This window comes from Mesoplodon mirus (genome assembly GCF_964341445.2).
Source record: "Mesoplodon mirus genome assembly, chromosome: 15".
NCBI classification, from domain to species: Eukaryota; Metazoa; Chordata; class Mammalia; order Artiodactyla; family Ziphiidae; genus Mesoplodon; species Mesoplodon mirus.
The window spans coordinates 63589355-63610055 of record NC_138991.1 but is presented as its reverse complement, the minus strand read 5'-3'; the positions used below and the strand labels follow the sequence as shown (position 1 = coordinate 63610055).

At 50.5% G+C, this 20701-nt stretch overlaps 1 protein-coding gene across 1 annotated transcript; it reads left to right on the top strand.

Annotated features, from left to right (window-relative positions):
• Nucleotides 1–8011: 8011 nt before the first annotated feature.
• On the top strand, nucleotides 8012–20594 carry LOC309816766 (testisin-like; the record flags this gene model as incomplete). The annotated part of the gene is given in 8 exon segments (XM_082644540.1): nucleotides 8012–8350; nucleotides 8566–8731; nucleotides 9465–9564; nucleotides 9568–9748; nucleotides 18079–18233; nucleotides 18592–18765; nucleotides 19500–19566; nucleotides 20524–20594. Coding segments are annotated over 8 exon segments (1224 nt in total). The 5' UTR covers nucleotides 8012–8040.
• Nucleotides 20595–20701: the final 107 nt, after the last annotated feature.

Below are 20701 nucleotides of genomic sequence, written 5' to 3'. Positions count from 1 at the left end.
GGCTGGTGGCTCCAGGACTCCAAGGACTCAGCTGAACTCATAGAGTCATCAGGAACCCAGTGAGGGTGTTGGGAGAAGGGGCCCTAAGCCCCACTACCCCTGTTCCCAAGACTGGGGCAGCAGTTGGGACACAGTGAGGGGCTCCATGGCCCTGCTCCTACTCACCTCTTAAATATGCCGAGAGCACCTATAAACACTCGAATCCCAGTGATTTCATTTTCATAGTCTTTAAAGGTACTGAAATGCCATCCTCCTCCGGGCCCGTACGTCTCTATTAGATGAAGATCTAATAGAGGTGGGATAAAAGAAAAAAAACTACACAGGGACATGGTTATTTCTGCCCAGAAGAGGGTGTACCCCCTCCAGACAATGGGACACGCCTGAGACTAGAGTTAGTCTGTGAGAAGGGCTGGGCCCAGACCCCAGGTCCTGGATGGAGGGAGGTGAGGGTGGCCTCCAGGGGGATGGGCTGGAGGCAGGAGACCCAGCCAGACTTACTCCCTGCCCAGCAGGTGGAGCTCCACAGGAGGGTGAGGGTCAGCCACAGCAGCATGGCTTCTGGCTGGCGAGTCAAGGGCTCCTGGAGAGAAGAGAACAGGCCATCTGACTCTCAGAGAGGGGCCCCACCCGATCTCGTTGGCCCATCCATGGCAGGGGGCACCACCTTACCTGGCCTGGAGAGTCTTGTGGTCCAGTCCTGGCACTGGGGAGTCTTGTTGTGCCTGGGCGCCCTCCACCTGGCCCTTTATACCCTCCTGGGCCCTATGGGCCCCCCTCCAGAATGAAGAAACAAAGGGGCCACCAGGGGGACAGAAAGGAGCTGGGCAGTGGGGGCTCTTCCTGGAGGAATCCCCAGAGCCATCCAGGGGGAGGATCCCGGATGTGCTGTGTTTACTGTCTTGGCCCTGTGGCCTACACAAACAAAATGAAACAGTGACAAGCATTTTGCTGTCACCTATGGGTCTCTCTCCTGGGCACCTGCACTTGACCTTGACTTTGGAGGTGGGGGAGGTTTCCTGAGATCCCTTTCCAGCTTGACCAAACGGGGTTCAACCCCACAGGGGTGCTTCAGGATAGCTGCCCCCCGTAGCTTCATGGGGCCCAGGACACCTACCTCGTGCAGAACCCGGTCCAGGGCCTTATTCATGCTTGGGCAGAGCCCTGGGTACCCTGGCCTTTCCCCTCTGGCCCTCAGAGAGCCGGAGTGGACAGTCCAGTTCTGAGTGCCTGGTGCCAGGTGGTAGAGACACCCCAGGCGCTGACCCTCCATGGCCTGTCACTGGAAGAGGTCTGAGATCTTTCCTTTGTGCTGGGTCTGGTGTAGCTGGGGATGAACTGGGCTGAAGGGGCTTTGGGATGACCAGCAGCAATGACACAGGACAGGAGGCGCTGTGGGTGGGGACAGGGTGATTCTCCAGGCCAGTTCTCCCCAGAGCTCCTGGGCAAGGCCGAGGGGTCAGACTTGATCTGGGAGGGAATGGGGTGTTTCTTGAGGGCAGGGGATCTGGGGACCCTCTTGGTACAGCAAGCCCAGGCTTTCTGTGACTGGATGGAGCTCAGGCTGTCTGCACGGCCTCCCTGACCTTTGGGAAGAGCCATGGGGTCACAGTCCTCAACATAGGGGTACTGTGGGCGTGGACTGGAGCCAGATCAGGTCTGAATCTCCACTTCCCTACTTCCTAGGCATGCCCTTTGGGGAGCTCATGTCACCCTCGTGTGCTTCAATTGTCCCCTCTGTTATATGCGGGTAGCAATAGACCCCCCCTCACAGGTGTTTCGAGAATTCAGTGAGATCCTTCTCCATCCAGGGGCCTGAACACCAAAAGGTTTACACCTGTGGTCAGGTATGCAGGTTATTCTTTGAGCAGCCTTTGGAATCGCCCAAGATAATACACAACAGACCTGTCCGTCTAGGTGACAGTTTCCATGAATGGTGGTGTCCTCGCTGTGGCGGTAAACTACTCAGGCCTGGAGAAGAAATGGACCCCACAGCTGTGCTGACACGTTGCCACAGGAAACAGGCTGGGCGTAGACTACAGTGTCCTGAACCAACCCCCCCCAATGTGGTTACAAGGAGAAGGGGTGCAGAGCATGGTCTGGTGTGTTCACAGCCTCACTCGGAAGTGCTGGCTGCCAGGAACTGGGGACGTTGGCTTCATTGAGATGGCTGTGCTGGGCGGCCTGGGGTCAGGGTGGAGGCCCTGTCTAGCTGTCACCTTCCTTACTTACATCCCTAGGCCAGGGGTCAGTACACTATGGTCCAAAGGCCAAATCCAGTCCTCCATTGGTTTTTGCACAATCTGTGAGGTAAGAATAATTTTTATATTTTTAAATGGTTAGAAAAAATTCAGAAGAAGAATGTGACTCGTGGCCAGCTCATGAAATGCCAATGCAATTGTCCACAAACAAGTGTTATTGCCCATTCATTTGCATATCGTCTGGGGCTGCATCCAGGCTGCAAAGGCAGAGCTGCTCAGGTATGACAGAGACTTTATGGCCCAGAAAACCTGAAACTCGTGGCCCTTCACCCACAAAGTCAGGATCCCTGTCTCTACCCTGCAACAGATGCAGCCCTGCCCATGGTTGTGGCTGCAGGGGGCTTGGGGGCTTCATTTGACAGCCAGCCTTTAGTGGGCAGAAGGGAGCAGAGAGCAGCTTTGTCCAGAAAGTGGTACCCTTCCTTCTGACCCTGCACTGGTCTCCCTGGACAGGCTCCTAGGGCCCAGGCTGCCACTGACCACTGGACCACCAGGGAAGTCCCAGTTTTATACACGCACATACACACACACACGTGTATATATATATTCTTTTTCAGATTCTTTTCCATTATAAGTTGTTAAAAGATATTAAGTGCTATACAGTAGTTCCTCATTGGTTGTCTATTTTATATACAGTAGTGTGTGTATTTTAATCCCAAAGTCCTAATTTTTCCCTCCCCCCCTTCCCTCTTTGGTAGCCATAAGTTTGTTTTCTATGTCTGTGAGTCTATTTCTGTTTTATAAATAAGTTCATTTGCATCATATTTTTAGATTCCACATATAAGTGATATCATATGGTATTTGTCTTTCTCCTTCTGACTTACTTCACTTAGTATGATAATCTCCAGGTCCATCCATGTTGCTGCAAATGGCATTACTTCATTCTTTTTTATGGCTGAATAATAGGGATGTCTTTAAATCAGATTTACTATGAAATACACTGGCTCTTACATAATTCTGATAATCTAGGAGCTCGCAAACATAATTTCTGGGACCAAAAAAACCCAATCTCAAGCAGGCAGGATGTGCCTTTATCCCCATAAGGTGTCAGTAAATCATATGAAACTTATGTTTCTTTTGCAATAACAAAAATCTATAATACTGTTAGTGGATGTACTTTACTATTTTACAAGGATTCCAGCAAGTCTGTTCCAATAAAGGCCAAGCATAAATAGGTTGAGAAATTTAACTTCTTGTAATTTCTTTATAAATGTATTCTTTTTTTTTTTTTGCGGTACGCGGGCCTCTCACTGTTGTGGTCTCTCCCGTTGCGGAGCACAGGCTCCGGACGCGCAGGCTCAGCGGTCATGGCTCACGGGCCCAGCCGCTCCGCGGCATGTGGGATCTTCCCGGACCGGGGCACGAACCCGTGTCCCCTGCATCAGCAGGCGGACTCTCAACCACTGCGCCACCAGGGAAGCCCATAAATGTATTCTTTTAATTTTGTTTTGATTTAAGAATATATATTGGTGGAAAAATTGCAAAAAAGATGAAAGTGGCTGTGGAGTATCACATAGCAGATAATTGCAGATAAAATAGAACCCAAGGCTTGAAGTCTTAAGAATGAGCTATAGGAATATTTTACATTGATAAAAGTTACAAGCCACTGAAAAGATGTAAGAGGCATGAGCCTTTATGCCCCGATAACAGAGCTTTGAAATACATAAAGCAAAAAATGTTCTAAATACTCAATAAACTAATAAATCCACACTTTTAAATCAGAAATCAAGAGATTAGGTAGAGGAAAAAAGCAATGATGCAGTACTGGGTATTCACTGAGCATGATTTTGGTTTAAACCAACCATTTGGGGCTGCTCAGAGACCCAGCGAGCCCCTTCGAGGGGAGTTGCCTGCAGGCTAGGTTGATGCAAGGGTCAACTGAGAAGAATGGGTACTTAAAACAAATTTTTTTAATTGGAGTATAGTTGCTTTACAATGTTGTGTTAGTTTCTGCTGTACAGAAAAGTGAATCAGTTATACGTACACATATATCCCCTCTTTTTTAGATTTCCTTCCCATATAGGTCACCACAGAGCATTGAGTAGAGTTCCCCGTGCTATACAGTAGGTTCTCATTAGTTATCTACTTTATACACAGTAATGTATCTATGTCAATCCCAATCTCCCAATTCATCCCAACCCCACTTTCCCTCCTTGGTAACCATAAGTTTATTCTCTACATTTGTGACTCTATTTCTGCTTTGCAAATAAGTTCATCTGTACCATTTTTCTAGATTCCACATATAAGTGATATTATATGATATTTGTTTTTCTCTTTCTGACTTACTTCACTCTGTATGACAATCTCTATGTCCATCCTTGTCCCTGCAAATGGCGCTATTTCGTTCCTCTTTATGGCTGAGTAATATTCCATTATATATATATGTACCACATCTTTATCCATTCCTCTGTCGATGGACATTTAGGTTGCTTCCATTTCCTGGCTATTGTAAATATTGCTGCAATGGACATTGGGGTGCATGCATCTTTTTGAATTATGGTTTTCTCCAGATTTATGCCTAGGAGTGGGATTGCTGGGTCATATGTTAGCTTTTTGAGAAGTGGAAAAAATTTAGGAATCAGAAAAGTCTCCCACATTCCTTCTCCCTGCAGTGCCCAAGGCTGGTCAGCTCTCCTTTCTTGATCATACAGCTCCCTGTTCTGTGACACTGGTCATGTCTGTCACAGGGGTTGTGAGCTGGGGATCCCACTGCGGGCTCCCTAAGAGGCTGGGTGTTTCCACCAACGTCAGCGTCTACACCACATGGGTTGTCAGCACAACCTGGAACTCAGCTCGGGATGTCAGGAACTTCTCTCCAAGCCTTGCTAGGATCTTATCTTTGCCCTGTTGTTGCTTCTGGGACTGCTTGGGGGCACCCCCGTCTCCCTGTGGCTTGCCTTGCCTATCCGGGCAGTCAGCCCGGCAACCTCAGACCCTGCATCCCAAACTCATGCCCTCTCTCTCTGCTTCCTGCCAAGAGTGTAGCAGGCGGTTCCTGCAGGGACCTACTCCCCAAACCCTCCCCAATAGTCAGCTTCAACCGTCCACCTATCCTCTGTCCTCCAGGGACCTTCTCTGGTTCCGCCCCCACACCCAGACCCATGATAAGCCCCCTTCCCAATACCCACATCTATCCCTCTTCAGACCTCACAGCCCTGGGCCCAGCATCTGTGTCTCATGTGTCCCCAGGGGGCCCCAAGATGCCCTCTCTCCCTCCTTGCCACCCTGTGGACCCCCAGGGACAGAACCTGCTTCTCACCCACCATTCAAGGCTGAGTCTCAAGGAGCACCCATGTTCAAGGATTCCTTGGGTGGTTTCTGGGACTCTTGGAACTGGGGTTTCCAGTGCCCAGTGCTGGGCTGGTGCCTTTGCACACGTGTCTGTCTGAGAGGCAGTAAAGCCTAGCTGGCGGAAGGACATTCCTCTGCCTTGGTGATCCTCCCTGTGCCTTGCATCCCCAGAGGGATGCATGAGAAAGTATCTTCCATGTGTAGGAGCTTAACCACAGGGCGTCACCAGATGCTCACAGCAGCCCTGCAAGGTGCACATTACTATTACCTCCATTTTTCAGACTGGGAATCTGAGGGCTGCAAACCCCGGGGCTTGCCCGAGCCCACTCTCCCTAGAAGCCCTGTCCCTGGCTCAGTGGCCAGCAGAGCAGTAACATATCCTGGGGTTCCTGGCAGGGCTGAGGGGGAATCCACATCACCCTGACGTGGACGGTGAGGGCTCGGGGCCAGGCTGGGCTTGCTCTTTACCTCTTTCCCTCTTTCCCCAGCCCCGGTCTTTCCAGGGGAGCCCAGGAACTGGCTGGAGAAATGTAAGCCGGCAGCTGGAGGAGGGAGCACAGGGCTGGGACCCTGTGTGTGTGAGTGGGGACCCCTGCTGGCCGCTGCGCAGGGCAGAGGAGCAGGAGTGGGGCCCTTTGGGTCCTCCATCAGCCCTTCAATTCCACATTCGCTGGGTGTGTCACATGCAGTCCCTGGAGGGAGCCGACAGCTACACACACAAAGAACCGAACAAGATCATTTTGGACATTGCTAAGTTCTAGGGAGGAAATACAACAGGTCAGTGAGAAGGACAGTCAGTGGGGGCATATGGGGTTGGCTTTAGATGGGAGGGGGACAGGGAAAGCCTAGCTGAGGAGGTGACATTAGCACTGAGACTTGAAGGCCCAGAAGAAGCCTGCTGCGTGACCATCTGGACGAGGGGTCTGCAGGGAGAGGCCGGCCCGAGGCTGGAGCAGGCATGGCATTCACCAGGAAAGGACAGTAGGGGCAGGAGACAGGCAGGTGGTCAGAGGGAGGAGAGAGCTCTCAAGAGCCGTAGGCAGCCCCGAGGATTGCACAGGACCTGCGGCTTAAGCGATCCTTCAGGCTGCAGGGGAGGAGGTGTTCCTGGGCTGTCCCCACAGCACTGGAAGTTAGGTGCTGGCACTGTGTCTCATCTTGTGCAAGGAGCAAAACTTAGCCCTGATCCAGGGAGCTCACAGTGACTGGCCAGTCACAAGCGCTGCGGTGCCAAAGGCCACAGAGGGGGACCTTCTTAGGGGAAAACTCCAGCCCTTGCTGCACGCAGTCTGTCCCTGTGTCCACCAGCCAGAGCCCATGCCCACTGTTCCCTCTGCAGTGTGTGAAGTCCAGGAGGTTTGCTGACAGGCTGGCTTCATCCTCTGCAGAAGTTTCCGTTGTCCCCAAGCATCAGGCGTCTCCCCCTTGTCTCCACCAGTGTGCCCGGGTCAAGGACACCATCTGGGAACCCTCTTTCCCGCTTGGCCAGGCAGGGAACCTGCTCTGCCTGCTCCTGCCTCCAGCGGCTCATTCCCTCGGCAGTCACCACCCAGGCCCTGCTGAGGGTGCTGCCGGGCTGGGCCCAAGACCCAGGGCTCCCGAGGGGGATACACACCTGTGGATATTCCTTCAAGTCTAGACTGGCTCCCCTGCCTGGAGGGACCCCAAGAAGCCAATGCTGGGGGACTCATCACTCCGTGAACACCTCCACATCCCGGGTAGTGTTCAGGACACACAGAGGGGCACCAAGCAGGCACAGCCTTCCCAGGTTCCCAGTTTGTAGAGTCACCGGTCACAGGGACGCTGGGATGAACAACCCAGCGACGTCTCTCTCTCCCTTTCTTTGGCAATTTCCTTCCCCCCCAGGACCCAGGGCAAGAAAGTTTGTGAAAGGAAGTTTCAACTTTCAAGACTGGATCCTGAGGAGGGTGATAAAAGGGGCCGGGGCCTGCCACCAGGGGGCAGCCTGGGCCGCACGTGGGGACGAGCCTGAGGCCGCACAGGGAGGGACAAGACCCAAGATCATCATTTCCCCAAGAAAGGCTTGTGAGGGGTCTTCTCTTCCTGGCTTAGCCCAACAGTGCGAGACCCCCAATGGGGGTCTCAGTGAGGACTTGCTAATGTGCTTTCACGGGAGTCCTGGCTGTGGGGCAGGTCCTTGGTCCTTCCTAGCGGAAGGAATGGGTAGAAAAGAGGGCAGCATGGGGGGCAGCCAGGCCCCCAGGGTCGCAGACAAGAAAGGGATCGTCTGGGTACACTGACTCCTGGGCCATAACAAGGTACGTAGTTGGGGGACCGAGCCCCAGTAGAAGCTCAAAGCCGGGGCACTGTGACGTCCCAGGTTCCCAAACAGCCCTTGGACCAGAGAGGTCAAGCTGAGGGAGGGGGGTGGCCAGGGTTCCCGTGGCTCCCTCTCCCCGAGGGGGCGCCCCAACCGGGCCTTGGAGCTGGCGGAAGCAGAGGGGGCGCCAGGCGGCGGGAAGAAGAGGCCATGGGCGCGCAGGTCGGGGCGCTGCTGCTTGCGCAACTGTTGGTGCGGGTCGAAATCGAGAGGCAGGGAGAGCTGAGGCGGGGGCTGCCGGCGCAGCTAGGGGTGATGGGGGAAAGGTGGGGCGCGTGGAGACCAAGGGGAGCTCACTTTCTCTCCTACCCGCAGCGTTGCGGGATAGGGACCTGTTGCTTCCAGGTAAGACGTCCAGGGGGCGCGCTTCCCTGCGCAGGGCACCTGAGCCGGAGCGCGAAGGGCGACTCATCTTTTCCTCTCCCCGCCCCAGGTTTCGAGAACTCTTCTATGCTCGCATGTAACTGATGGGGCCCCCCCCTGGGTGTGGGGGAGGGGCGGGCGCCTGTGGACCACGTGGGGCAGGTCCCCAGCGTCCCCTTCTTCCTGGGCGACAAGACCCCTGGACGCGCGTTTCCCCGGGGCGCCCTTTCCCTTCTCCCACCCGGTGGGTGAGGGTGGACGGGGTGGGCCTGCCTCCCGCAGCTCAGCCTGGTGTCTGTCTGTCCATCCCAGGGCCATGTGGCCAACGGACTGTCCCGACACGCATAGTGGGTGGAAAGGATGCAGAGCTTGGGCACCGGCCGTGGCAGGGCAGCCTGCGCCTATGGGGCTCCCACTACTGCAGGGCAAGCCTGCTGAACCGCCGCTGGGTGCTCTCGGCCGCGCACTGCTTCCAAAAGTGAGTCTGGGGGCAGGCAGCCCGCTGACCCCGGGCCCTGGGTCTGCACCAGGACCTGCGCGCATGCCCCACGTGGACACGGCCCTCGTGTGCTCCTGAGGCCCAGTCCAGGCTGCAGCCCGTTACGCACCCACGCGAGTCCCCCAGGGCGCTCCGGGAGGAAACCCTGTGCGGTTTCTACCAGAACGTTCTCCCAGAACATTCCCACGCACATTTGTTTGTCTTGTTCTTTTCTTTCTCGCTTCACTTGTCCCCAAATGGCACCACCAACCTCCACCTTCTTCACCCCACCTCCTAGCGGAGGTGACCCCCCCCCCCGCCGGGGGAGGAATGGGCTGAAGTAAGTGCTGGACACAGAGCCTGGCCTGTGGTGACAGTGGCCCCGGAAGCTGTTTTGAGCCCAGCCTGCTGTGATGCCCGTGCACCTGCTCGTTGCCTTTTGAGAAGGGCTCTTGGAGGTGACAGGTGGTTGACTGACTGGCCAGATGAGGTGGCAGGGGAGGCACCCTCCTGCCAACCCCCCCAAGTCCCCAGGTGTGGGACTTTGTTTGGGGCTGTCTGGGCTCTCCCCGTTTCTACCCTGGCCTCTTTGGTCGAAGAAAGACCTGCTAATGGTGTCTGGGGTGGGCCCCGCAGCAGCCCGGGGGTCTCAGCTCAGGGAGCAGCCCCAGGTGTGCTCAGGTGGCCCACCCTCCCTCTGAGGACCCCTGACGGCTTTCTCTTCCCCTGCCAGCAACAGAGATCCCTATGAATGGTCGGTCCAGTTTGGCAAGCTGTCTGCCACACCGTCCATTTGGAACCTGCAAGCCTACTACAACCGTTACAACGTGGAGTAGATCTTTTTGAACCCCAATTATCTGGGGGCTGCATCGTATGACATCGGCCTGCTGAAGCTGTCCTCCTCCGTTACCTACACCAAGTACATCCAGCCCATCTGTCTCATGGCTTCCTCCTCTGAGTTTGAGAACCAGAGTGACTGCTGGGTGACCAGCTGGGGGGACATTGAAGAAGATCAGGGTGAGGCTGGGGACAGATGGGTCTGGGGCGGGGGAGGGCAGCAATGTCATGTCCACTCATTCTAGCTGCACCAGCCTCAGTGGCCCCCACCTTGGCAGCATCACCTCTTTGGCCTGCTCAGCATCCTCTCCACACTGGCTCTCCACTCTTTTTTTTAATATAAATTTATTTATTTTTGGCTGCATTGGGTCTTGCACGGGTTTTCTTTGGTTGTGTCCAGCGGGGGCTACTCTTTGTTACAGTGCGCGGGCTTCTCATTGCGGTGGCTTCTCCTGTTGCGGAGCATGGGCTCTAGGCACGCGGGCTTCAGTAGTTGCAGCACGCGGGCTCAGTAGTTGTGGCTCACGGGCTCCAGAGTGCAGGCTCAATAGTTGTGGCACACGGGCTTAGTTGCTCCGTGGCATGTGGGATCTTCCCTGACTAGGGCTCAAACCCGTGTCCTCTGCATTGGAAGGTGGATTCTTAACCACTGCGTCACCAGGGAAGTCCTCTTTTTTTTTTTTTTTTTAAGTTTAGATTTTTTTTGATGTGGACCATTTTTTAAAAGTCTTTATTGAATTTGGTTACAATATTGCTTCTGTTTTTTTACGTTTTGGTTTTTTTGGCCATGAGGCATGTGGGATGTTAGCTCCCGGACCAGGGATGGAACCCACACCCCCTGCACTGGAAGGCGAAGTCTTAACCACTGGACCACCAGGGAAGTCTGTGGCTCTCCACTCTTGCTCCCCCCTAAAGAGCAGTGCTTTCTGTATACACACTCAGCTCCCCCTCCCTTCCGGATACTGTGAGCCAGAAGCCAGAGAGGGTGGCTCGCCAGAAGCCAGAGAGGGTGGCTCACCAGAAGCCAGAGAGAGTGGCTCGCTGGCCCAGGCCCGAAGCCCCAGCCTGCAGGGGTGGGGCTGGGGAGGGCTGTTTCAGGAAGGCCGCCTTTCCACCCCAGCAGGGTGCTCACCACCACCCCCACCGCCAGCCAGCCTCCCACTCTGGCTTCTTCATCCCTTCTGCACCTGCCAGAGTGGCCTCCTGTCCTGGAGTGCCAGCTCTTTTTCTCTCCTTGAAATGTCAAGCCATGCTCCAGCCTTGGCCCCCCCACTGAATCTCTGTGGGGCTCCTTGCGCTGTCATGAGCTGCCACCTGCTTCTCTCTCACCACAATCCTCTGAAACCGCTGGACACAGGCCCCCCAGAGGGGCTCCGGGGGCTCTAGCCTGATGGACTGGACGGCGCCTCATACTGCTCCCTGGTCCAGCGTGGCCCTGCCTCACCCTTAACCACAGCAACCATATAGATAAAGCTCCTCTCATGTGCTCTGTGTCCCTGGCACTGTTCTGTGTTCCAGGGACTATCTTCCTTCTGGAGCCTACCTGCCAATGAGGCTGGGAACATTTTTATACCTACTTTACAGATGAGCAAGCTTGGAGAGGTATGGAAATTGCCCAAGGCCCCAGGGCTCAATGGAGAAGCCAGGGCTCACTGGCCCGGAGAGGGTAGCACACCTGGAATTGGCAGGGGGCAGATAGAGGAGTCGACAGGAGACCTGCCCTGTCCTTTCCCTTCACCTGAAGGGGCTGGAGAAAGTGCCCCTGAGCAGACTGCCTGGGCCCAAAGGGCTGAACGGGTGTGAGCCAAGGAGCCTAGCCAGGCAGACTCTGCTCCCTCCCCACGGCTGACAGGTGGTAACACCCAGCCCCAGCTTGAACCCTCACTCTCACAGGTAGAAGGTGACTTCTTGTCCCCCACCCCCCAGACCTGATATACTCTGTACTAGCTGGGAAACCTTGGGCAAGGCACTTCATCTCACTGTGCCTCAGCTTCCTCATCTGTAAAATGGCATAATAATAGCTCCCACCTGAGAGGGTAGTTCTGAGGCTTGAAAGCGTTCATACATGAGGGCTTAGCAGAGCGCCCGGCAGCCAGGAAGCTCTATTTACAGACCAGCTTTCAGTGTTACTGTGGTCACCATCCTCTGCAGGATAAGGAGGTGATTCGGACCCAGACTTAGGAATTGGACAGATCTGGGTTCATATCAGGCTCTGGCAGTTCCCTGATACTTTGCTGGGGGTGGGGGAGGGCAATCTTGCTCCTGAATCTTTCTTTACCTGAGAATGGGGCTTGATGGAACTGCATCCTGGGGGGCCGGGCATGCGCAAATGCATGGGGAGAGAGTGCACCAGGGCCGCCCCACCTCCTCAGGCACCTGGGCGCTGGACTGTGTTAATCCTAAACCATCTCAGCTGCACTAGCCCTGCCCTCAGGAGTGCTACGGTCTCTCCCCTGTCTCTCCCCGGGGCCTCAGCCAGGGCCTGTTATCTGCAGGCTACAGAGAGGGAAACCTATAACAGCTTGTCCATCCATTGGTTCTTTTTTTTTTTTTTTTTTGCAGTACGCAGGCCTCTCACTGTTGTGGCCCCTCCCGTTGCTGAGCACAGGCTCCAGACGCGCAGGCTCAGCAGCCATGGATCACGGGCCTAGCCGCTCCACGGCATGTGGGATCTTCCCGGACTGGGGCACGAACCCAAGTCCCCTGCATCGGCAGGCAGACTCTCAACCACTGCGCCATCAGGGAAGCCCCCCAACCCATTTTTAAACTGAGTTGTCTTTGTTGTGACGTTGTAATCGTTTTTATATATTCTGAATACTAGACCCTTTTTAGATATATGATTTGCAAATATTTTTTCCTATTCTGTGGGTTTTTTTTTTTCCTTTTTTCTTCTTTTTTTTTTTTAAACTGGTTCCTGGGTCTCACTCCATGGATTTAATTGGTCTGGGATGTGGCACAGACATTGGGATATTTTAAAGCATCCCAGGTGAATCTAATATGTAGCTAAGGGTAAGACCAGTTGGCTTAATGGGGTTCATGATGCTTAGAGAACCAAGTGATGCCAGGAAAGAGGCAATAATCTCCAGGAAAAGGATGAAGAGCTAAAGGTTTGAGAGTTGAAATGAAGACCTAGCTGAAGTTCTGCAGAACAGGTAGGCTTTAGTGTCAGAAGGTTGTGTTTTGAATCCTCTTACTTAAATCTTCAGTTTCTTCCAAAGAGGCATCATAGCTCCTTCCTTCCAGGTTGTTCCATGTTGTCAGTCCCTGGTGTTGATGGGGGAAGAGCACTTCAGATGCAGGGCTGAGCCAAGACTCGTGGACCACATCTCTTTTCACGTTCATGATAGTATCTATTGATGCACAGAATATTTTAATTTTGATGAAGTTCAGATTATTTTTTCTCTGGCGCTTTTGCTTTTGGTGTCATGTCGAAGAAATCATTGCCAAATTCGAGGTCATGAAGATTTACCCTCATGTTTTCTTGAAGAGTTTTATAGTTTTAGCTGTTATATGTATATCTTTGATTCTTTTTTTTTTTTTTTTTTTTTTTGCGGTACGCAGACCTCTCACTGTTGTGGCCTCTCCCGTTGCGGAGCACAGGCTCCGGACGCGCAGGCTCAGCGGCCATGGCTCAGGGGCCCAGCTGCTCCGCGGCATGTGGGATCTTCCCGGACCGGGGCACGAACCCATGTCCCCTGCATCGGCAGGCAGACTCTCAACTACTGCGCCACCAGGGAAGCCCTCTTTGATTTATTTTGACTTGATCTTTGTTTATGGTGCGAAGTAGTGGGTCCAACTTCATTTTTTGCATTTGGATATCTAGTTGTCCCAGCACCATTTGTTAAAGAGACTATTCTCTACTCCACTGAATTATCTTGGCACCCTTGTCAAAAATCAGTTGACCAAAGAAGGATGGGTTTATTTTCTAGACTCACAATTCTATTCCGTTTGTCTGTATGTTTATCCATTTGCTAGGACCCCATTGTTTGATTCCTGTAGCTTCCATGTATGTTTTGAAATTGGGAAGTGTGTATTCTCCAACTTTGTTTACTTTTTCAAATATTGGTTTTGTTATCTGGGGTCTCTTGATAGTCCCTCTAAATGTGAGGATGAGCTTGTCAATTTCCACTAAAAAGGCCATTGGAATTTGGATAGGGACTGCATTGAATCTGTGGATTGCTTTGGGGGAGTATTGTCATCTAAATAATATTGTCTCCAGTCCATAAACAGAAGATACGTTTCCATTTATTTATGTCTTCTTTAATTTCTTTCAGCAAGGTTTTGTAGTTTTTTGTGTACAGGTCCTCAATTAAATCTAACTATTTTATTCTTTTTGATGCTATCGTAAAATGAAATTTCTTTTCTAATATCCTTTTGAAATTGTTCATTGGTAGCGTATAGAAATATAACTGACTTTTATGTCTTGATTTTAGATCCTGCAAATTTGCTGAATTCATTTATTAATTCTAGTCCTTCTTTGTATACTCTTCATTATTTTCTATATGTAAGGTCATGTCATCTGTGAATAGACCTAGTTTTACTTCTTCCTTTCCAACTTGGACGTGTTTTATTTCCTTTTCTTGCCTAATTGCTCTGACTAGAACTTCCAGTAAAATGTTAGATAGAAGTGACAAAAAACTGGCATCATTGTCTTTTTCCTGATCTTAGGGGGAAAGCTTTCAGCCTTTCACAATTCTGTAGCTGTGGGTTTTTCACATATGATCTCTATCATGTTAAGGAAGTTCTCTCTATCCTTAGTTTATTTAGTGTTTTTATAATGAAAGTGTTGGATTTTCCTGCATCAATTAGGATAACCATGTGGGTTTTTTTTTTTCCTTCATTCTATTACTGTAGTCTGTAGTATGTTATATTGATTGATTTTCGTATGTTGAACCCACCTTGCACTCTGGATAAATCTCGCTCGGTCGTGGTGTAGAATTCTTTTAATATGCTGCTGGATTCAGTTTGCTGGTATTTTGTTGACCATTTTTGCCATATATGTTGGTCTGTAGTTTCTTTTTGTGTGTGATAACTTACTTGGGCTTTGGTGTCACAGTAATGCCAGTCTCATGGAATGAGTCAGGAAGTGTTCCTTCCTCTTCTGTTTTTTGGAAGAAGGATTGATGTTAATTTCTTCCTATGTTTGATGGAAGTCACCATTTAAGCCATCTGGCCCAAGGCTTTTCTTCATTGGGAGGTTTCTGACTAGTGACTAAATCTTTTTACTTGTTATGTGTCTGTTCAGCTTTTCTATTTCTTCTTGAGTCTGTTTTAGTATTTTGTGTGTTCCTAGGAATTTGTCCATTTCCTCTAGGTTATATAATTTGTTGGAATACAATTGTTCATAGTATTCACTTATAGTCCTTAATTTTTCTTTAAGGCCAGTAATAATGTCCCCACTTTCATTGTCAATTTTGTTGATCTTTCAAAGAACCAACTTTTGGTTCTGTTGATTTTCGCTATTGTTTTTCTGTTCCCTAGTTTGATTTTTTTCCATTCCTCTCTTTATTATTTCCTTCCTTCTACCCCTGGGTTTAATTTGCTCTTTTTTTTTTTCTAGTTCCTTAAGTTAGATTGTTGATTTGAGATTTTTCTCATTTATTAACATAGGCATTTCCAGCTATAAATTTCCTTGTGAGAATTGCTTTTGCTGCATCCCATAAGTTTTGGTATGTTGTGTTTTTATTTCCATTCATCTCAAAGTACTTTCTAATTTTCCTTGTGATTTCTTCTTTGACCCATTGGTTAGGAGTATGTTGTTTAATTTCCACATATTTGTGAATTTTTCAGTTTTCCTTCTGTTATTGATTTCTAGCCTCAATCCACTGTTTTCTATGATGTCAATCTTTTCTAATTTATTGCAACTTATTTTGTGGCCTGACATGTCATCTATCTTGGAGAATGTTTTGCATCCACTTGAAAGGAATGTGTATTCTGCTCTTTTTTGGGTGGATTGTTCTGTATATGTCTTTTAGGTCTAGCTGCTTTATAATGCTGTTCAAGTCCTCTGTTATCTTACTGATCTTCTCTCTGGTTGTTCTATCCATTAATAAAAGTGGGGCATTGAAGTTTCCAACTGTTCTTGTAGAACTGTCTATTTCTCCCACCAGTTACATCAATTTTGCTTCATGTACTTTGGGGCTCAGTTGTTAGATGTGTAGATATTTATAATTATTATATCTTGAGGACTTGCCACTTTTATCAACATATAATGTCCTTCTTTGACTCTTTTTAAAAATATTTATTTATTATTTATTTTGGCTGCGCTGGGTCTTAGTTGCGGCATGCAGGATCTTCATTGCGGCATGCGGGATACTTAGTTGCGGCATGTGGGATTTCTTAGTTGTGGCATGCAGACTTCTTAGTTGCAACATGCAGACTCTTAAGTTGCAGCATGCATGTGGGATCTAGTTCCCTGACCAGGGATCAAACCCAGGCCCCCTGTATTGGGAGCACAGAGTTTTACCTGCTGGACCACCAGGGAAGTCCCCCTCCTTTGACTCTTGTAACATGTTTTGACTGAAAATCCATTTTCTCTGACATTAGTATACCAACCTCAGCTCTTTTTGGTTACTATTTGCATGGAATCTCTTTTTCCAACCTTTCACTTTAAACCTATATTTACCTTTGGATCTAAAATTATTGTCGGGCTTCACTGGTGGTGCAGTGGTTAAGAATCTGCCTGCCAATGCACGGGACACAGGTTCGAGCCCCAGTCTGGGAAGATCCCACATGCCACGGAGCAACTAAGCCCATGCGCCACGACTACTGAGCCTGCACTCTAGAGCCCACGAGCCACAACTGCTGAGCCCATGTGCCACAACTACTGAAGACCGCGCACCTAGAGCCTGTGCTCCGCAGCAAGAGAAAGCACAGCAATGAGAAGCCTGTGCATCGCAACAGAGTGGCCCCTACTTGCCACAACTAGAGAAAGCTCACATGCAACAAAGAAGACCCAATGCAGCCAAAAATAATAAATAAATAATTTTTAAAAAATAAAAAAATTTAAAAATAATAAAATTATTGTCTTGTAGACAGGATATAGTTGGATCTCTGTTTTTAATCCATTCTGCCAATCTCTGCCTTTTAATTGGAGTGTTTAATAGTTACATTAAAATTAATTACTGATAGGGAAGGATTTAATTCTACCATTATTCAATTTGTTTTCTATATTTTGTCAGATGTAGAAGATATAGATATCTTATATCTATATCATATCTATATCTATACCTAAGTCTTATATCTTTTTTGTTCCTTATTTCCTCCTTTTTGTGTTTGATTTTTATTAGTGTACTGTATTGATTTCCTTCTCATTTCCTGTTCTGTATATTTTTTAGTTATTTTCTCAGCAGTTTCCCTGGAGATTACAGTTAATAACTTAAACTTATAACAGTCTATTTTGAATTAATATCAACTTAGGTTCAATAGCATACAAAAGTTCTGTTCCTATACAACTCTATTCTTCTCAAGTTGTTATTGTCACAGTTTACATCTTTATATATTGTGTAACCATATCTTTATATATTGTGTAACCAATCTCTGTGTAACAGATTTACAATTATTGTCTTTTAAATTGCATTTGTCTTTTAAATTGTATAGCAAAAAAGGTATGAACCAAAACTATAATACTGGCTTGTATGTTTACCTGTGTAGTTACGTTTACCAGTGTTTTCTATTTCTTCCTATGGGTTTAAGTTACTGGCTACTGCCCTTTCATTTCATCCTGAAGGGCTCCCTTTTCCATTTCTTGTAGGGCAGGCCTACTAATGATGAGCACTCTCAGCATTTGCTTATCTGGGAATATCTTAATCTCACCTTCATTTTTTTTGAAGGATAGTTTTGCCTGATCTAGAATTCTTGGTTGACTGTTTTAGTCTCTTAGCACTTTACATATGTCATTGCACTGCCTTTTGGCCTCCAGGGTGTCTGAAAAGGATGTGGCTGTCAATCTTGTTGAACGTCCTTATACTTGATGTGTAGCTTCTCTCTCACTGTTTACAAGATTCTCCCTTTGTCTTTGTGTTTTGATATTTTGATGAAAATGTATCTCAGTGTGGATCTCCTTGTGTTTATCCTACTTGGAATTTGTTCACCTTCTTGAATGTGTAGATTCATATCTTTCATCAAATTTAGGAAAACTTCAGCCTGGATCCTGCAGCTATACTAATTATAAACAAGGTCAGCTGCATCAGCCCCTCCCCCTGTGTATGCTTCAGCCATGGTCTCTCCCCACTGGCTCAGGCAGGGCCTGTCATCTGCAGGCTACAGGGAGGGAAACCAAGCCTCAGGGAGGTGCTATGACAGCCTGTCCATCCATTGGGTCCTTCTGTGATATTGTTCATCACCCACCACGTGCTGGGTGCTGGACTAGAACAGAGGAATCAAGGGCAATGTCCCAGGTACTGTGGGTACTCCAGGAAGTCCACTCCCCTTCATACCCCCTTTCCCCAGATGGCAGGGGAGAGGCTAAGGTTGTTGTCTTTCTCTCTCCCACCCTCAACCCCTGACAGACCTGCTACCTCCCTACAATCTTCAGGAAGTGCGAGTCTCCATTAAAAACAAATCCCGGTGTTCCTACCCGTTCCATCAGCCTGATCACCGCAGTCACAGCAGTAATAATATGATTTGTGCTGGCTCTGAGGATGGCAACACTGACACCTGCAAAGTGAGTACCCCTGCCCCAGTGAGGGCCATACTGAAACTGGGTACCACCCCTCCCAATCTTGGGCCTGAGAGCAACCACCTTGACCCCTACCAATCCACCCTTAGAGTTTATTCATGAGAAAATCATTGTAGACCTCATTTATCCAGCCTATAAAACAAGCTTCCCGTTTTACATTAAGTGCTCCTCCTTTGATCCTTATGTGAAATTGAGTGGATAGACTATTGCCCGCCTTTGCAGATGCAGAAACTGAGGTTTGTTTGCTTCCAGGGGAGGAGTGGGATTTGCAGCCAGTCTGCCCAGCTCCACAGCCCCTCCTGCTCTACCAGCCTCTCCACTGGCCCCTCCTGCCCCACCCCAGGTCTTGCTCACCCACACTGCTTCCCAGGGTGACCCAGGCGGACCCTTGGTCTGTGAAAAGAATGGGCTGTGGATTCCGATTGGAATCGTGAGAGGGGGAGTGGGCTGTGGTAGGCGCAACCGGGCCAGCATCTACACCAATGTCAGTAGTTACTTCAACTGGATTCAGATGCTCGTGGGCCACAGCACACACAGGCCAGAACTCTCTCAGTTGCTGCTGCCCCTCGCTCTGCTCTGGGCTCCCTGACTCCTGTAGCTGGCCTGTGCACACATAAGCCCATGAGGGTGCAGTAGTTACTGCAGCTCCAGACACATTCACCAAGGGCTGGGGGCACGCCAGTGGCAGGACTGCCTGCTGGACCAGGCCCAGTCCCCTTCTGTCCCCTTTGCTAATAAACGTGTGTATGTTCACGTTGATGCCTTGCACCACGTTCTATGGCCCTGGGTGGATTCCTGGACACCCTCACTGTTACCCGTGTCCCATCTACCCTAAGACCACTCCTTAACTCCTAAACCATCGTCACCCATCTGTGCTATACAGGCTTTGGTTGCAAACAACAGAACCCTCTCAGGTTAGTTCAATCAGAAAGATAATTTACAGGGATTTCCCTGGTGGTCCGGTGGTTAAGACTCTGTGCTCCCAATGTAGGGGCCCAGGTTCAATCCCTGGTCAGGGAACTAGAACACTCATGCCGCAACTAAAGATATCCTGCAACAAAGATCCCATGTGCTGCAACTAAGACCCGGCGCAGCCAAAAAATAAATAAATATTTTAAAAAAAGAAGATAATTTACAGGAGGACATAAGTAGCAACAGGGTCCCTGGGGGCTAGGAAGGCTGGAGTGGGGTGCAGTGGAGGAAACGCCCCCAAACACCCCCAGCGCTCATGCCGTGTTCCCCACCACACAGACGCCAGATGCCCCTGGTCTCACCACGGTCCCCCAAAGGCTGACCCGGGACCAGGACAAGGGTGCAGGTAATTTATTTGGGAGGCGATACCAAGAAGCCTCAGTGAAGAGTGGGGAAACTGAGGCAGGAGCCGTGAGAGCCAATGACCTTTGCCCAGATGAGGTTACCCTTGTGGGCAGCTGAGGCACTGCCTGGCCAGGATCCCCTGAGAAATCACGGGGACACACCTCAGCATTGCCTGTGGGGGACAAGGACCTGGCATGGCCCCTTCTCTCCTGACTCCCTGTGGTTGAGGCTTGTCCTGGGGGCATGGGGGCTCCAAGCTCCATAGGTGGTCTGGGTGGAGGGGCAGCATCAAGCGTGTCACCCCCCCCCCCGCCCCAGCGCTGGGGTCTCAGAACCCAGCCTCAGCATGGCCAAGGGACCAGGCCAGCGGGGCCGGCTTGGGCTGCTTGGAACTGCTCGGGCAGATCTTGTTTTCATGAGATTCAGAGGTGCTATGGGAGCAGAAGGTATGAGAAGTTCTGGTTGATTGAGAGCTGGTCTCTGTGAAGAGGCAGGTGGAGGAGTCTTGGGAGGGTGCCCTCCTCGCCTCTGCCCACCCGGACAGCCACACAGGCTGTAGGACACCACGCTCAGGCTTCATGCCCCTCGGCAGCCCTGCAAGGCTGGAGCTTCTCTTCCCCCTCATCACAGTGAGGAAACTGAGGCCCAGCAAGGTGAGAGAACCATTCAAGTCACTCAGCTCACAAGGGCCTGTGTCCACCTCTCACTGCATGGCCTGACTCAGGGGCCAGCAGGTACCAGGCGGGTGGGGTCTCCCAGGTCTCCTGTAAGACTCACCTGCATTGAGATTTCCACTACCCCCATCTGCCCTTCCCAACAGCCAAAACCTGAGGGTGCCCCCACTCACCTCCCCCAAAGGCCCTCTGAGTTGACCCCAAGCAGAACACTCACTGTCCTGGTGTCCCATGTGTTACTGGAGGACGGTGTGATTTAATGCCTATTAAGCGCTTGGCCCCAGACCGGCCACACTGTGACGCTGCCCTGCAGGCCTGCCTGGACATTGCCCCTCCTCCAGCGCAGGCAGAGTAGCCTCTGGTGGCCCAGTGCCCATGTGACAGACTCATCCACAGAAATACCTTCAAGCCCGCCCAGGCGCACGTCCACCCATAGGGTCCTGTTCAGGGCCACGGCATGCC